Here is an 18,124-nt window from a genome sequence, read left to right as displayed (position 1 = left end):
GGGAACAGTGCAGAAAGTCTTCAGATAGTGAATGTGTGAGGGTGGGGAACAGTGCAGAAAGTCTTCAGATAGTGAATGTGTGGTGGCGGGGGCACAGTGCAGAAAGTCTTCAGATAGTGAATGTGTGGGGGCGGGGCACAGTGCAGAAAGTCTTCAGATAGTGAATGTGTGGTGGCGGGGAACAGTGCAGAAAGTCTTCAGATAGTGAATGTGTGAGGGTGGGAACAGTGCAGAAAGTCTTCAGATAGTGAATGTGTGGTGGCGGGGGCACAGTGCAGAAAGTCTTCAGATAGTGAATGTGTGGGGGCGGGGCACAGTGCAGAAAGTCTTCAGATAGTGAATGTGTGAGGGTGGGGAACAGTGCAGAAAGTCTTCAGATAGTGAATGTGTGGTGGCGGGGGCACAGTGCAGAAAGTCTTCAGATAGTGAATGTGTGGTGGCGGGGGCACAGTGCAGAAAGTCTTCAGATAGTGAATGTGTGGTGGCGGGGAACAGTGCAGAAAGTCTTCAGATAGTGAATGTGTGGTGGCGGGGGCACAGTGCAGAAAGTCTTCAGATAGTGAATGTGTGGTGGCGGGGGCACAGTGCAGAAAGTCTTCAGATAGTGAATGTGTGGTGGCGGGGGCACAGTGCAGATAGTGAATGTGTGAGGGTGGGGAAGAGTGCAGAAAATCTTCAGATAGTGAATGTGTGAGGGTGGGGTACTGTGCAGAAAGTCTTCAGATAGTGAATGTGTGGTGGCGGGGGAACAGTGCAGAACGTCTTCAGATAATGCATGTGTGGGGGCGGGGCACAGTGCAGAAAGTCTTAAGATAATGAGTGTGTGGTGGTGTGCGAGAGCAGTGCAGAAAGTCTTCAGATAGTGAATGTGTGGGGTGGGGTACAGTGCAGAATGTCTTCAGACATTGAATGTGTGGGGGCGGGGCACAGTACAGGCAGTCTCCAGATAGTGTATTTGTGAGGGCGGGGCACTGTGCAGAAAGTCTTCAGATAGTGAATGTGCAAGGGCAGGACACAGAGCAGAAAGTATTCAGATAGTGAATGGGTAAGGATGTGGCCCAGTGCTGAAAGTGAATGTGTGGTTGTGTGGGGCAGCAGTGCAGAAAGTCTTTAGATAGTTGATGTGTGGTGGTGTTGGAGAGCAGTGCAGAAACTCTTCAGATAGTGAATGTGTAAGCGTGGGGCACAGTGCAGAAAGTCTTAAGATAGTGAATGTGTGGTGGTGCTGGGGAGCAGTGCAGAAAGTCTTCAGATAGTGAATGTGTGGTGGCGGGGAACAGTGCAGAAAGTCTTAAGATAATGAGTGTGTGGTGGTGTGCGAGAGCAGTGCAGAAAGTCTTCAGATAGTGAATGTGTGGCGGCGGGGAACAGTGCAGAAAGTCTTCAGATAGTGAATGTGTGGTGGCGGGGAACAGTGCAGATAGTCTTAAGATAATGAGTGTGTGGTGGTGTGCGAGAGCAGTGCAGAAAGTCTTCAGATAGTGAATGTGTGGTGGCGGGGAACAGTGCAGAAAGTCTTAAGATAATGAGTGTGTGGTGGTGTGCGAGAGCAGTGCAGAAAGTCTTCAGATAGTGAATGTGTGGTGGCAGGGAACAGTGCAGAAAGTCTTCAGATAGTGAATGTGTGGTGGCGGGGAACAGTGCAGAAAGTCTTCAGATAGTGAATGTGTGGTGGCGGGGGCACAGTGCAGAAAGTCTTCAGATAGTGAATGTGTGGGGTGGGGTACAGTGCAGAATGTCTTCAGATATTGAATGTGTGGGGGCGGGGCACAGTACAGACAGTCTCCAGATAGTGTATGTGTGAGGGCGGGGCACTGTGCAGAAAGTCTTCAGATAGTGAATGTGCAAGGGCGGGGCACTGTGCAGAAAGTCTTCAGATATTCAATGTGTGGGGGTTATGGTGCCTCTTTTCTAAAGCTCGAGGCCTACCCTCTGCAGCCCCTCCCCCTAACAAATCATCACAGGGAGCCACCAAACCGTACTACATGGCGGCCCTCTTATGAAGCTCATGACCGTACACTCTGCATCCCCTCCCCCAGCTCACTAAAACAAGGAGTCGCTAAACGCTAGGACATGGCATCTCTCTCATGAAGCTCAAGGCCTTACTCTCTGTAGCCCCTCGCCCTAACTCACCATCACAGAGATGCCAAACCATAGGCCATGGTGCCTCTTTCATAAAGCTGAAAGCCTTACTCTCTGCTTCCCCACCCCAAGCTCACCAACACAAGGAGTCACCAAACTGCAGGCTATGGTGCCTTTCTCATGGTTGATTGCGAAAAGGAACATCCAAAGGATACAATTTGAAAATGGGTATCAAAGGAATTTATTAAACCTGATACATCTTTAATATGACTTGAATCATGATTTAATCTGCACGTACTGCGAAAAATTACATAGCAGGAAAGAACTTTTTAAGAACACATCTATAAAGGACAATTCATACTATTCAAACGTGCACCCATTCGTCCACAAACATCCATCAATCTTCAATTCACTCATCCAAAACAACAATGAATATAAAAATATTTAAAATGTATAAAAATCATGACATGTAATTCATCAAATAGTTTTATAGAAAGAATGTGAAATCAATATGGCCACAATAGATAATAACAGGGGCCAACAAGTTGAGATGGGTCCAAAGAATCTTCAACCACAACCTCATCCCAACTTTCTCCCTACCGGTTTCGACGTTTGTACTTTATTATAGTGACGTCTTCTTCAGGAGATGAAAAATGTTTTACATTCTTAGCATGGTAAGTAAGGAGTAGGCAAAATCAAACACTCCTTTTATCATAGCTTGAACGACTGTTGGTTTTAATTAGCAGTGTCCAGAGACTGGTTCCTGCACAGACAGTGTGCTGGGTTCACAGTAAGGTAGTACCCCAAAGTATCAAGTTGGTAATGATGCTCTAAGGATGAAAGTGCAGGCTACAAGCGACTCGTACTAGGACACACAGGAGTCTAACATCCCTTTCGTCAACAGCAGAGGGGAGCTCAAATAGCCGCTGCCAACTGAATATCTCGGGACAAGTGAGCTCAAGCCAGCCCTGTCATGAAGCTCCAGGCCTTAATCTCTGCCGTCCCTCCCACTAACAAATCATCACAGGGAGTCACGAAACAGTAGGCCATGGCGGCCCTCTCATGAAGCTCATGACCGTACCCACTACAGCCACTCCCCGAGCTCACAAAAACAAAGAGTCACACAACTGTAGGCCACTGCAACCCTCTTGTGAAGCTCAAGGCCGTACTCTCTACAGCACCACCCCCTAACAGATCACAGAGACGCCAAACCATAAGCCATGGCGCCTCTTTCATAAAGCTCAAAGCCTTACTCTCTGCTTCCCCTCCCCCAGCTCACCAACACAAGGAGTCGCCAAACTGTGGGCCATGGTGCCTCTCTCATGCAGCTCAAGGCTTTACTCTCTACAGCCCCTCCCCCTAACTCATCATCTCAGAGACACCAAACCACAGGCCATGACGCTGCTCTCATAAAGTTCAAGGTCTTACTCTCTATAGTCCCTCCCCCTAGCTCATCATCACACAACAGGAGAAGGCAATCGTTGTGGGGGCTACCAACTGCACCGCTGTGCTGAAGCAGCCTCAGGCTCACTCTTATAACCCCTGCCCCTTTATTTTACATGGAAATGCATTGCATTAATGTAAGTGATCTTGTATAGCACCGTTCTGTCACATTTGGTGGCCTCGCTGTGCTTAGCTGTGCATGTTCTTATGGAAGGATTATTTAATATTATTTACACGTTTCATTTAAAGTACTGCTTGATGAAGGGCGATCAATTTACCAAAAGTTCCTCTTTCTTTTTTAAATTCTGCAGCGGGACCCCCTACACCATCTGTTCCACCAAGTACCTTCCCAACTGCGCCAATTGAAACAGGTAACAGCTCTTTACTCCTTGGCTTGCTAATAAGCGGAAAGAAGACCTGGGCTCCAAAGTCCACAGAACCACTGATGTTTTCCAGGGAACAGTGGGGCAGATGCCACTCTCATCTGCTTCCTGCTGCTGCTATCAGTGCTAAAGTCTAAGGCTGTGATCTCAGCAGACCTTTTATGGAGGTAGACAGAGGACTAGCACAAACTACCTAGATTTCCCGATCTGAACCTCTCTAACGTGGAGGTAGACAGAGGACTAGCACACACTACCTAGATTTCACGATCTGAACCTCTCTAACGTGGAGGTAGACAGTGGACTAGCACAAACTACCTAGATTTCACGATCTGAACCTCTCTAACGTGGAGGTAGACAGAGGACTAGCACAAACTACCTAGAATCCATTATCTGAACCTCTCTAACGTGGATGTAGACAGAGGACTAGCACAAACTACCTAGAATCCACGATCTGAACCTCTCTAACGTGGAGGCAGACAGAGGACTAGCACACACTACCTTGATTCCACGATCTGAACCTCTCTAACGCGGAGGTAGACAGAGGACTAGCACACACTACCTTGATTCCACAATCTGAACCTCTCTAGCATGGAAGTAGGCAGAGGACTAGCACACACTACCTAGATTCCACGATCTGAACTTCTCGAGCGTGGCGTGGCGATAGAAAGAGGACTAGCACACACTACCTAGATTCCACGATCTGAACCTCTCGAGCGTGGAAGTAGGCAGAGGACTAGCACACACTACCTAGATTCCACGATCTGAACCTCTCTAGCGTGGAGGTAGACAGAGGACTAGCACACTCTACCTAGATTCCACGATCTGAACCTCTCGAGCGTGGAAGTAGGCAGAGGAATAGCACACACTACCTAGATTCCACGATCTGAACCTCTCGAGCGTGGAAGTAGGCAGAGGACTAGCACACACTACCTAGATTCCACGATCTGAACCTCTCGAGCGTGGAGGTAGACAGAGGACTAGCACACACTACCTAGATTCCACGATCTGAACCTCTCTAGCGTGGAGGTAGACAGAGGACTAGCACACACTACCTTGATTCCACGATCTGAACCTCTCTAACGTGGAGGTAGACAGAGGAATAGCACAAACTACCTAGATTTCACGATCTGAACCTCTCTAACGTGGAGGTAGACAGAGGACTAGCACAAACTACCTAGAATCCATTATCTGAACCTCTCTAACGTGGATGTAGACAGAGGACTAGCACAAACTACCTAGAATCCACGATCTGAACCTCTCTAACGTGGAGGCAGACAGAGGACTAGCACACACTACCTTGATTCCACGATCTGAACCTCTCTAACGCGGAGGTAGACAGAGGACTAGCACACACTACCTTGATTCCACAATCTGAACCTCTCTAGCATGGAAGTAGGCAGAGGACTAGCACACACTACCTAGATTCCACGATCTGAACTTCTCGAGCGTGGCGTGGCGATAGAAAGAGGACTAGCACACACTACCTAGATTCCACGATCTGAACCTCTCGAGCGTGGAAGTAGGCAGAGGACTAGCACACACTACCTAGATTCCACGATCTGAACCTCTCTAGCGTGGAGGTAGACAGAGGACTAGCACACTCTACCTAGATTCCACGATCTGAACCTCTCGAGCGTGGAAGTAGGCAGAGGAATAGCACACACTACCTAGATTCCACGATCTGAACCTCTCTAGAGTGGAGGTAGACAGAGGACTAGCACACACTACCTTGATTCCACGATCTGAACCTCTCTAACGTGGAGGTAGACAGAGGACTAGCACACACTACCTTGATTCCACAATCTGAACCTCTCTAGCATGGAAGTAGGCAGAGGACTAGCACACACTACCTAGATTCCACGATCTGAACCTCTCGAGCGTGGAAGTAGGCAGAGGACTAGCACACACTACCTAGATTCCACGATCTGAACCTCTCTAGCGTGGAGGTAGACAGAGGACTAGCACACACTACCTCGATTCCACGATCTGAACCTCTCTAGCGTGGAGGTAGACAGAGGACTAGCACACACTACCTAGATTCCACAATCTGAACCTCTCTAGCGTGGAGGGACACAGAGGACTAGCACACACTACCTAGATTCCACAATCTGAACCTCTGTAACGTGGAGGTAGACAGAGGACTAGCACACATTACCTTGATTTCACGATCTGACCCTCTCTATCATGGAGGTAGACAGAGGACTAGAGGTAGAAAGAGGATGGAGGTAGAAAGAGGACGAGCACAAACTACCTAGATTCCTTGATCTTAACCTCTCTAACCAAGAAAATGCATGTACTGAATTCAGTGAGTCCACTACTGTGTAACAGGTGTATTTGTAGAGTGCACGTCCACCTCCTCCCCGTAGCATCTTGGCGCCATTGATAGATGTTTATTGTTACCTAATCAACCTCAGTAGGATGAAGGGCTCAAGGTACCTAACAGGATTCGAACCTGTGACCATGAGATCAAGCATAGGCTCCTATAGTGGATGCATTACTCTGGTGAGACACAGACTCTGCTCGTCAAAACGAGGGTACTTCCTTTTTCTAAAAGTTCACACATACATTTGTTTGAAGTAGGGTCTTTAAAGGAAAGTACCCTATGTCTCAGAGGGGCACCGGGTTATCCCGAAGAGCCTTGAAGCCCCTAAAAGACACGTCAGCAAAGCGCATAGCGATGACATGGACTTGTTTGTGGACGTGGCACTCATAATAGTTTAATGAAATCTTCATGGCTCTATTGACTTCTTTCAGAGGCGACGTGCACAGTGCACAGTGACCCACACTACATCTCCTTCGACGGGCAACCCCACACCTTCATGGGCACCTGCACCTACACCCTGTCCAAGCTCTGCAACGGCAGCAGCTCCCTGCCAGCCTTCAACGTCGAAGCCACCAACGAACACAGGGGCGCCAACACCTATGTGTCCTACGTCAGGCGCGTCACTGTCGAAGTCTACGGACTCAGTGTGACGCTGGAGAAGCAGAAAGTGGTGAAGGTGGGTGTGGCTTCCAAGTGACTCAGTGAGCGAGCAAGAGTCACGAGGCCGCAACTCTGCGCGCCAACTTGTACATTGATGGATAGTCGCACAATTATTTAGCTAATCATGTATTTATTTATTTTACTGAGATTTAGAACTACACTGCACTGAGCGAAAGGCTTAACTTAACAGGTGCACATTGGAGACACCAATTGACTTTGTGTCGACAGCACAGGGTAGTAGCAAACCATTTGAGGCAAAGAGAGCCCATCCTGGGTGCCAAAGGGGCTGTGGGTCGGGCTCTCACGTCTTGCTTTCATTCAGAAGTGTTTTTGCCCTGTGATTCCGTTCTAGTCTTAAATGTGTGTGGATTTTGTTCCACGGCACTGGGCCCTGACTCGCGGGGAATTTACCATTAAGGCCTTGGGTTTAAGGGGCGGTTGTAGCTATATTCTGTGAGACTGAGGATCTCAGGGTTCAAACTGGAACTTTCTGTGTAAATGAATCTGAGAGGTATTGGGGGCTTTTTTCTAGTAATGATTAGGTTTTGAGGGAAATTCTGTTCTCGGTGCATTCAGAGAGTTCAATGCTGCCGATGAGTGCCCTCATTTGTGGAGGCCATGAACTGCTTGTCTTGAAGTATATTTTGGGGGGCCTAGGCAATCACGCTGATATCGTCTAGTTGTGCATACGTGCTTGCACAAGCTCCACTTTATGGGCTGTGGCAAGAAGTCAAGGGGGATTTGCATTTTCTTCTTTTCCATTGGGATTTATAGAGCTCTTTCGTCAAAACGTTGAACAATTTAAAAATACACGGTACACTAAGGGACCCTTCCGTATTTTACTTGCTCTGAATTACGCACCTGGATTGTAGGGGAGTTCTGCTTTCCTTTCCTCAATCCACACCATCGGGCCTAATATCCGGATAAGCAGTTTTAAGGTAACATTGATATCAGACTTCTTACCAGAGTCTTCCAATTTCTTTCGAAAACGGTATCGTGTTAAATTTGCCCAAAATCTATTATTTATGTTTTTTACTACATTATTCAGAGCGAGGCTCAGATTGGCCACACACCATCTCACGCCTCTTTCAGGAGAAGACCAGGTCATATCACATTGGGGCGGGTTCACAAAGAAGGGCCGGGAGTAGCTCTTATTTACTCCTGAAGTGCTGTTGCCTTTCTCAAAGTTAGAAAGGCGCAAGTCAGACTTACTCCTAGATAACTTCTCTATGACTCCATCTCTCTCCAAGAGTAAGTCCAGCATGAGTCAGTAACTTCTTTGTGCATTGACTTGTCCCGGGGTCTGCAACCTGTGGCTCTCCAGATGTTTTGGACCATAACTCCCATGATTCCTCACTATTGATTTTGCTGGCTACAGCTGATGTTAGTTGTAGTCCAAAACATCTAGCGAGTCAAAGGTTGCAGACCCTGGGACTAGTCTGTCACCAGAAGTAAGTCAAGCATAAGTGGGAGTTACTGCCAGTAACTTCTCTGGGAATCAAATTGTCTCCATGAGGAACTGAAGTGTAAGAGTGAGTTACTGAAGATAACACAAGTGTGGCTCAGTCTCCTTGTCTATCCAGCCAATGAAAATGTGTGTGTTGTCTACAGCTGCACTTTCGCTTGCAGTTTAAGGGTTTCAGTGCAACCGTTTATGCAAAAATATTGAGGTGGGGGAAACGCTGCCTGCACTGAAATTCCAAATTACAGAAGGCCTGGCTTAGCCTTTCCTCCTTCGTTCTGGTCTTTCCGATCCAAGGTAAAGGAACTACTCACATCTCAGCAATAGACTGTCATCAACACCTAGCACTGCACCTGTCTCATTTGCATCTTATGCTGTCTGTGTTTCAAAGATGTGACGCATGTACACTGTAACTCATTTTTGCCTCACCCAGGACCAACTTGTAACCCGGTCCCTCACACTATCCGTCATGTTGTCTCTTCTGCCTTCACATTGTATGTGCAACCTTCTGTAACCACTATTGATCCGAATGATAAAGTGCCCAGTTACCCCAGGGTTCGGCTGTGCTATACAAATAAATGAAACTAAACTAAACTCAGGTTTACATAAGTAGCACCATTGACTTATTATCACCTATTAGATGTAGCACCATAAATCGTTCGTGCTGTGGCAGTGAGCAGTATATAGAAGGCATGTCCCTATGTTTATGCATGAAAGACCCATGCTAGTTCCCTGTAATGAAGGACAGACACTCAATCTTCTCTTTGCAGGTAAACGGCATCAGGCAGAGCCTGCCAGTCGAGCCCACCAGAGGCCTCAGTGTCCAGCTGAGTGGGATGTTCGTGCTGCTCACCACAGATTTTGGTCTCCGGGTCAAATTCGACGGTAATCACAGGGTGGAAATGACTCTGCCCATCCCCTTCAAGGGGGAGGTGTGTGGCCTCTGCGGCAACTACAATGGAGACAAGAAGGATGATTTCCTGAACCCTGAAGGCCAAATGGAGCCCAACTCTGCCAGTCTGGGGAACAGCTGGCAGGTTTACAACGACTCCAGGTATGCAAATGCGATAGGTTTGAATGTTATCACTGTGTGGTAAATTACGCCTTGCAATAGAAGCTCCGCCATAATGCGGAGAGTCCAGTGCACTCTTTTAAAGTGGCGCTGATGAAGATGGCGGTGGGAGCGGACATTTGCGAAATGCTGATTCCAATCAAAAAACACATACACACGGATATTGGGGGCCTGTTGCACAAATGATCCCTTTTTTATTTGTACATTTCTACAGGTATAAGATGCTACTAAATGTGTGTGTGACCCCACATTTAGATAGATTTGTGAAGATTGGCCATGAGTCAATTTCAGATAGATTTGTGGAGATTACCAAAGATCTGCTCTCCAACCTTGACTCTAACATTCCCTCTGTCCTCATCCTCCTCAATCTCTCTTCTGGCGTCGACACGGTCAACCATACCATCCTGCTCAACCGTCTCTGTGAAAAACTGGGTATCATTGATCAGGCTCTGGCTTGGCTGACCTCTTTCCTTTCAGATCGACCCTCCCAGGGGTCATCTATCTTCATCTCTACCTGTGGTGTTCCCCAGGGGTCTAACCTCTCGCCCTAGCTTTTCAACCAATACCTGGCAACTCTCGCCCACTGCATTGCCATTTTCTGCTCAAATTCCCAGTGCTACGCTGACGACACTCAACTCATTTTCAGGCTGCCCTCTGCCACCTCCTGTTCCTCGCTCATCTCTGATTGCCTAACTGCCATTCAAAATTGGTGTGCCGCCAATGATCTTCGTCTGAATGCCAGCAAGACGGAGATCCTCCTCATCGGCACACCTTCACCATCCTTTTCCCTCACTCTCTTGCCAGTCTCTCTTGACCCTCCTCCTACCCCCACCTGTGAGGCTAAGAACCTCAGGGTCATCTTTGACTCCACCCTTTCCTTATCCGCCCACATCCCTGAGGTCTCTAAAAAGTCAAATTTCCTACTGCACCTCCTCAGAGGTACTCTGCATTTCCTCTCCTGCCCCCAGAAGCTCATGGTCTCCCATGCTCTGGTTCTCTCTAGGTTGAACTATTGTAACAGCCTCTTTCTAAATCTCGCTGCATCTACTCTCTGCCCTCTGCAACTAATCCAGAACAGGAATGCGAGACTTGTCCTTGGCCTCAATCCCTGAGATCGTATCTCTTCAGCTCTGAAATCTGTCCTTTGGCTCCCAGTGGATGCAAGGATTAAATCCAAATCCCTCTGCATTGTCCACAAGGCTTTCTGGGGCCTGGGTCCAAAATACCTTCATCTATCCCTCGCAAATACCTCCCCTCTCAAGCTCTTCGCTCCTCTACCTCCAACTCCCTCAGGGTCAGTCGTTTTTCAAAGAAACAAGCTGAGGGTAGATCTCTCTCTTCGGCTAAGGCCTCGCTCTGGAGCAGCCTCCCTGCCACTCTAAAACTTGAGGAGAACCATATCTGGTTCTGGAAGCACTTCAAGACCTTCCTCTTTTCTTCTGCCTTCGCTCCCCCTCTCCCCTGCTGATCTGTTTTCTCTTAGTACCGTGCACCTGGCCACCCTCTGTCCTCCAAGCCCAGGTACCTGCTCACCCTGCCACCCTCCCGCACTGCCTCCGGGCCACCCCGTGCACTGGGGTCTGTATCTGTACCCATACAGCCCTCCCCTTTTTCTTCATGCACTTATCAGACCTACCCTGTCTGCTGCCTTAAACCTACCACTTGCAAATTGCTGGCTGCACTACCACTGTTTGGTATCAGGTATTAATATCGCCACATATATGGTCGCCGTAAATAATATCGCCGGGAAAATGTTGTGGCGATATTATTTGGGTGACCATATATGTGGCGACAGGGGCAAAAAAACAAAAAAGAATTTGGGGTTTGCGGGGGTGTCCCCCGCATGTTTCATGCATTAATGTTGCCACAAAAAACGACAATTTTTCGGCAATATTTTTGCATGGCAATATTTTTGTGGCAACATTATTACATGGAACCCACTGTTTGTTGCCTTTATTATTTATTTCTTGTTATTTATCTGTTTCTCCTTTGCTCCACACATTCCACTTCTCCCCCCTTCCATGCACTTTTCCCCTCCCCCTCTCCCATGCACTTGCGCGTTCTCAATGTCACTGGGCCTAGTAAGATCGCTGTTTTGGTCTCCCCTGTTTCCCTACCTTGCCTTGTCGCGCTCTGAAACACTTGTGTACGAGCGCGATAGAAATAAAATATCAATATCAATACCCATACCCACAGGTCACTTTTAGATAGATTTGTGAAGATTAGCCACCAAGAAGAACTTTAAGAGTACACAATGTACTAACCACCCAGCTCCTGCTCCCCTCCTGCACACATCCCTTGTACGATACACGCCCATGGGCCTGCCAAACTACACACACACACGCCCAACATAACTAACACTTGCATACAACAACAATCCCAGGCACTGGACCTTACCCCTATGGACATCACAAGGCAGTGCGCACAACCATAACCTTAAACACCAGTCAATGTACACATAAGACACACAAACACACACCCAACATAACAGACATTCACAGACAACAAATAGCCCAGGTATTGGGCCTCACCCAACACACACAGATGCCAGTTTCTCCTGTTTCTGGACCTATTCTATCCCCCGACTCTTACTAACCAACCGCATCCGCTTTCTTGCAGAGGGACATGAGCGCCTGGAGACTGTCCCTGTGTGGTAGTAGTGGGAGATATAAGTCAACATAACATAACATAACTTACACATGAAAACAGTATTCCCAGAAAAATCTGTCGTAACTTTACTTCTGTCGACATTTCCAGGTAGAAAAGTGGTACTTATACGCCCACAATCTAGGGTGACCAGATTTAAAAAGTAAAAAAAAACGAGACGGACAACTAAAATAAAAGTAGGACTAACTGTTGAAAGTGGCTGTCAAGGTACTACACTTCAGTAGCGTTTGGAGGAGAAGGGGGTTTAAGTGTTACTGTTCAAAGAAACACATATTATAATTAATTTAATTTAACACAAACTAACAACATCTTAACTAACACTATCCTAAATTGTAAAATGCAGCATTTCTTCTGTGCGAGATTGTGCATTCCTGCCTGCCAGCTATGAAGACCTACTACCAAAAACTGGGCCCACTGCAGTTTCCAATGGAAACAAAATCTTGACAAAGGGGGACAGAGCTCCAATTTCCAAGACAGTCCTGGCAAAAACGGGACGTCTCGTCATCCTACCACAATCACTTCTCTAACGTGAAGCAGTTCGCTCTGGAGTAATCTACTCCACTTGAAACAGGACACCTTTTTTTTTTTTTACAAAAAAAGTTACAGAGTTTTTTTTTCTCTTACACGTTTCACATTTACCAGAACTGGAACGTTCAGCTTTAGCTTAAATGTGTCCACACAAGTTTCTAAACCAGACAACCTTGACGTTTTCGGAATACACAGTAACCTGCATTCGGACATTCCCAAACCTCTCTAACACGTTGCTGGGAAGACCCACGTTCGGTAGTCTTGAAGCAAACCATTGTGCTGATTCCTGATTCTCCGGCAGAAAGATTGTCTGAGCCACAAAGAAGTTACCATGTTTAGCTCTGATTCGCCGCTGATTTACACCTGGAAAGAGAAGCGTAGATTAGGAGTATGTAAAAATTGCTCTTGGTAGCTTCTTTGTTAGTCAGTCCCTACGTCTGGGAATCCCTTTACGAAAACACAACTATTTGGCGCTCACTGAATACTAAAATGTGCAATTCTGGACACCAACAGTGTATAATCCTGTAATAATCCAGCCAGCTACTAACTGAGCATGTATTGGTTTACACTGCCATCTGGCGGGAACATGCAGCATTGCTTGTGATCGCCCAAGTACGTAGCCAGTAGACAGTGCCCCAAGGCTATATATAGCAATTACACTGATGGTCAGGGCCTGTTTAAAACAATGCCAGGGACAATGCATTGATCTGGAAACGAAGCAGTAAAATTAAAGGAGTTAAAATGACCAACCTTAAGCAGTACATTTAAAGCTATTTTATAGAAAAATACAACCTATTAGTTTTTTTTTCTTCTAGAAATTGAATTTCTCTCTCTGCTTACATGCATATTTTAAGAATGTGTTTTGTTTTGTTATATATTGTGTAGGCTAGACACTCCATGCACTTGATTATTTTCACCCCTTCAGGTACACCTAGAGGCACCTTTCTGAGCTTTATATACCCGCCTCCCCGCTTAAATGACAGTGCCCCCCGACAACATTTTCTGTTTTAAGTTTCATACACGTTATATTTTGTTTGCCCTAAAAATTAATGTGTTCATGCTTTTTTTTGCTGTCTTCATTTCTAGCTTAGTTGTGCTCACTGAACCTCTACAGACAGCATTCTTCATGTTTAAGAGTAGTCTGTACTGCATTCCAAAGCGGCATTACAGCCCTACGGAGAGGGCTGTAACAGGGGTAATCAGCTCCCACCCTAGCTACTAGCTATGGACCCAAGGCGAAGCCGAGGGTGCATATCAAGGGTAAACGTCAGCATGCCGTCAACCACCCTCCCCCATCCCCCTAGTAATCTAATGTCATTTTAATATGGCTAACTCGCAGAAACAAAAAGAAGACACACAAAAACAGATGGAGAAGGTGCTTGGAATTGTGTGTCAGCATCATGATAGTAGAATGTTGGCTAGGAGTGACACTGAGCTCTGAGGTACAATGTTGGCTAGGAGACTAGGAGAGACACTGAGCACTGGGATAGAATGTTGGCTAGGAGTGACACTGAGCTCTGAGGTACAATGTTGGCTAGGAGACTAGGAGAGACACTGAGCACTGGGATAGAATGTTGGCTAGGAGTGACACTGAGCTCTGAGGTACAATGTTGGCTAGGAGACTAGGAGAGACACTGAGCACTGGGATAGAATGTTGGCTAGGAGAGACGCTGAGCTCTGAGGTACAATGTTGGCTAGGAGACAAGGAGAGACACTGAGCACTGGGATAGAATGTTGGCTAGGAGTGACACTGAGCTCTGAGGTCGAATATTGGCTAGGAGACTAGGAGAGACACTGAGCTCTGAGGTGGAATATTAGCCTCACTTTCCCCAGGCAGCCACCTATGCAGCGCCAAACAAAGCACCAATGGGCCTCACTTTCTCCAGGCAGCCACCTATGCAGCACCAAACAAAGCACCAATGGGCATCACTTTCTCCAGGCAGCCACCTATGCAGCGCCAAACAAAGCACCAATGGGCATCACTTTCTCCAGGAAGCCACCTATGCAGCGCCAACCAAAGCACCAATGGGCCTCACTTTCACCAGGCAGCCACCTATGCAGCGCCAAACAAAGCACCAATGGGCCTCACTTTCTCCAGGCAGCCACCTATGCAGCGCCAAACAAAGCACCAATGGGCCTCACTTTCTCCAGGCAGCCACCTATGCAGCGCCAAACAAAGCACCAATGGGCCTCACTTTCTCCAGGCAGCCACCTATGCAGCGCCAAACAAAGCACCAATGGGCCTCACTTTCTCCAGGCAGCCACCTATGCAGCACCATCCAAAGCGCCAATGGGCCTCACTTTCTCCAGGCAGCCACCTATGCAGCACAAACCAAAGCGACAATGGGCATCACTTTCTCCAGGCAGCCACCTATGCAGCGGCAAACAAAGCGCCAATGGGCCTCACTTTCCCCAGGCAGCCACCTATGCAGCGCCATCCAAAGCGCCAATGGACCTCACTTTCCCCAGGCAGCCACCTACGCAGTGCCAAACAAAGCATCAATGGGCCTCACTTTCCCCAGGCAGCCACCTATGCAGCGCCATCCAAAGCGCCAATGGACCTCACTTTCCCCAGGCAGCCACCTATGGAGTGCCAACCAAAGTGCCAATGGGCCTCACTTTCTCCAGGCAGCCACCTATGCAGCGCCAACCAAAGCGCCAGTGGGCCTCACTTTCCCCAGGGAGCCACCTATGCAGCGCCAACCAAAGCGCCAATGGGCCTCACTTTCTCCAGGAATCCACCCATGCAGCAACAATGGGCCTCACTTTCTCCAGGAAGCCACCTATGCAGCGCCATCCAAAGCAACAATGGGCCTCACTTTCCACAGGCAGCCAACTATGCAGCGCCAACCAAAGCGCCAATGGGCCTCACTTTCCCCAGGCAGCCACCTATGCAGCACCAAACGAAGCGCCAATGGTCCTCACTTTCCCCAGGCAGCCACCTATGCAGCACCAACCAAAGAGCCAATGGACCTCACTTTCCCCAGGCAGCCACCTATGCAGCGCCAACCAAAGCGCCAATGGGCCTCACTTCCCCCAGGCAGCCACATATGCAGCGGCAACCAAAGAGCCAATGGGCCTCACTTTCCCCAGGCAGCCACCTATGCAGCGCCATCCAAAGTGCCAATGGGCCTCAATTACCACAGGCAGCCACCTATGCAGTGCCAACCAAAGCGCCAATGGGCCTAACTTTCTCCAGGCAGCCACCCATGCACCGCCAACCAAAGCGCCAATGGGCCTCACTTTCCCCAGGCAGCCACCTATGCAGCGCCATCCAAAGCGCCAATGGGCCTCACTTTCTCCAGTAAGCCACCTATGCAGCGCCATCCAAAGCAACAATGGGCCTCACTTTCTCCAGGAAGCCACCTATGCAGCGCCATCCAAAGCAACAATGGGCCTCACTTTCCCCAGGAAGCCACCTATTCAGGTACAACCAAAACGCCAATGGGCCTTACTTTCCCCAGGAAGCCACCTATGCAGCGCCATCCAAAGTTCCAATGGGCCTCACTTTCCCCAGGCAGCCACCTCTGCAGCTGCAAGCAAAGAGCCAATGGGCCTCACTTTCCCCCGGCAGCCACCTATGCAGCGCCAACCAAAGCACCAATGGTCCTCACTTTCCCCAGGCAGCCACCTATGCAGCGCCAAACAAAGCACCAATGGTCCTCACTTTCCCCAGGCAGCCACCTATGCAGCGCCAACCAAAGAGCCAATGGACCTCACTTTCCCCAGGCAGCCACCTATGCAGCGCCAACCAAAGCGCCAATGGGCCTCACTTCCCCCAGGGAGCCACCAATGCAGCACCAACCAAAGCACCAATGAATCTCACTTCCCCCATGCAGCCACCTATGCAGTTGCAACCAAAGCTCCAATGGGCCGCACTTTCCCCAGGCAGCCACCTACGCAGCGCCAAACAAAGCGCCGATGGTCCTCACTTTCCCCAGGCAACCACCTATGCAGCTCCAACCAAAGCGCCAATGGGCCTCACTTCCCCCAGGCAGCCACCTATGCAGCGCCAACCAAAGCGCCAATCGGCCTCACTTTCCCAGGCAGCCACCTATACCACGCCAATCAAAGTGCCAATGGGCCTCACTTTCCCCAGGCAGCCACCTATGGAGCGCCAAACAAAGCACCAATGGTCCTCACTTTCCCCAGGCAGCCACCTATGCAGTGCCAACCAAAGCGCCAATGAGTCTCACTTTCCCCAGGCAGCCACCTATGGAGCTGCAACCGAAGCGCCAATGGGCCTCACTTTCCCGGGCAGCCACCTATGTAGTGCCAACCAAGGCACCAATGGGGCCTCACTTTCCCCAGGCAGCCACCTATGCAGCTGCAACCAAAGCGCCAATGCGCCTCACTTTCCCCAGTCAGCCACCTATGCAGCGTCAAACAAAGAGCCAATGGGCCTCCCTTTCCCCAGGTAGCCACCTATGCAGCTACAACCAAAGCACCAATGGGCCTCACCTTCCCCAGGCAGCCACCTATGCAGCTCCATCCAAAGCGCCAATGGGCCTCACTTTCCCCAGACAGCCACCTATGCAATGCCAACCAAAGCACCAATGGGCCTCACTTTGCCCAGGCAGCCACCTATGCAGCGCCAACCAAAGAAGCAATGGTCCTCACTTTCCCCAGGCAGCCACCTATGCAGCGCCAACCAAAGCACCACTGGGCCTCACTTTCCCCAGGCAGCCACCTATGCAGCCCCATCCAAAGCACCAATGGGCCTCACTTTCCCCAGGTAGCCACCTATGCAGCTACAACCAAAGCACCAATTGGCCTCCCTTTCCCCAGACAGCCACCTATGCAGTGCCAACCAAAGCACCAATGTGCCTCACTTTCCCCAGGCACAGGCAGCCACCTATGCAGCGCCAACCAAAGCAGCAATTTTCCTCACTTTCCCCAGGCAGCCACTTTTGCAGCACCAACCAAAGCGCCATTGGGCCTCACTTCCCCCAGGCAGCCACCTATGCAGCGCCAACCAAAGCACCAATCGGCCTCACTTTCCCCAGGCAGCCACCTATGCCACGCCAACCAAAGAGCCAATAGGCCTCACTTTCCCCAGGCAGCCACCTATGCAGCGCCAACCAAAGCACCAATGGTCCTCACTTTCCCCAGGCAGCCACCAATGCAGTGTCAACCAAAGCGCCAATGAGTCTCATTTTCCCCAGGTAGCCACCTTTGTAGCTGCAACCAAAGCACCAATGGGCCTCACTTTCCCCAGGCAGCCAACTATGCAGCGCCATCCAAAGCGCCAATGGGCCTCACTTTTCCCAGACAGCCACCTATGCAGCACCAACCAAAGCACCAATGGGCCTCACTTTACCCAGGCAGCCACCTATGCAGCTGCAACCAGAGTGCCAATGAGTCTCACTTTCCCCAGGCAGCCACCTATGCAGTACCAACCAAAGCACCAATGGGGCCTCACTTTCCCCAGGCAGCCAACTATGCAGCTGCAACCAAAGCGCCAATGGGCCTCACTTTCCCCAGTCAGTCACCTATGCAGCGTC

The 18,124-nt window shown here is 49.2% G+C and overlaps 1 protein-coding gene across 2 annotated transcripts in view; it reads left to right on the top strand.

The window, feature by feature from the left end:
- LOC138491110 (uncharacterized) overlaps window positions 1–18,124 on the top strand; it is a 578,562-nt gene that overhangs the window by 72,905 nt on the left and 487,533 nt on the right. For both annotated transcript variants that reach the window (XM_069617434.1, XM_069617433.1), the window contains exons 8-10: window positions 3,837–3,896; window positions 6,663–6,907; window positions 9,124–9,407. In XM_069617434.1, coding sequence (XP_069473535.1) covers window positions 3,837–3,896; window positions 6,663–6,907; window positions 9,124–9,407 — 589 coding nt within the window. The remainder of the gene's footprint in view (window positions 1–3,836; window positions 3,897–6,662; window positions 6,908–9,123; window positions 9,408–18,124) is intronic.

The sequence above is a fragment of the Ambystoma mexicanum genome, chromosome 10 (assembly GCF_040938575.1).
Source record: "Ambystoma mexicanum isolate Mex_15411 chromosome 10, UKY_AmexF1_1, whole genome shotgun sequence".
Lineage (NCBI taxonomy): Eukaryota > Metazoa > Chordata > Amphibia > Caudata > Ambystomatidae > Ambystoma > Ambystoma mexicanum.
Note: the sequence above shows the minus strand (reverse complement) of the source record. Positions and strands in the feature narration are given on the sequence as shown.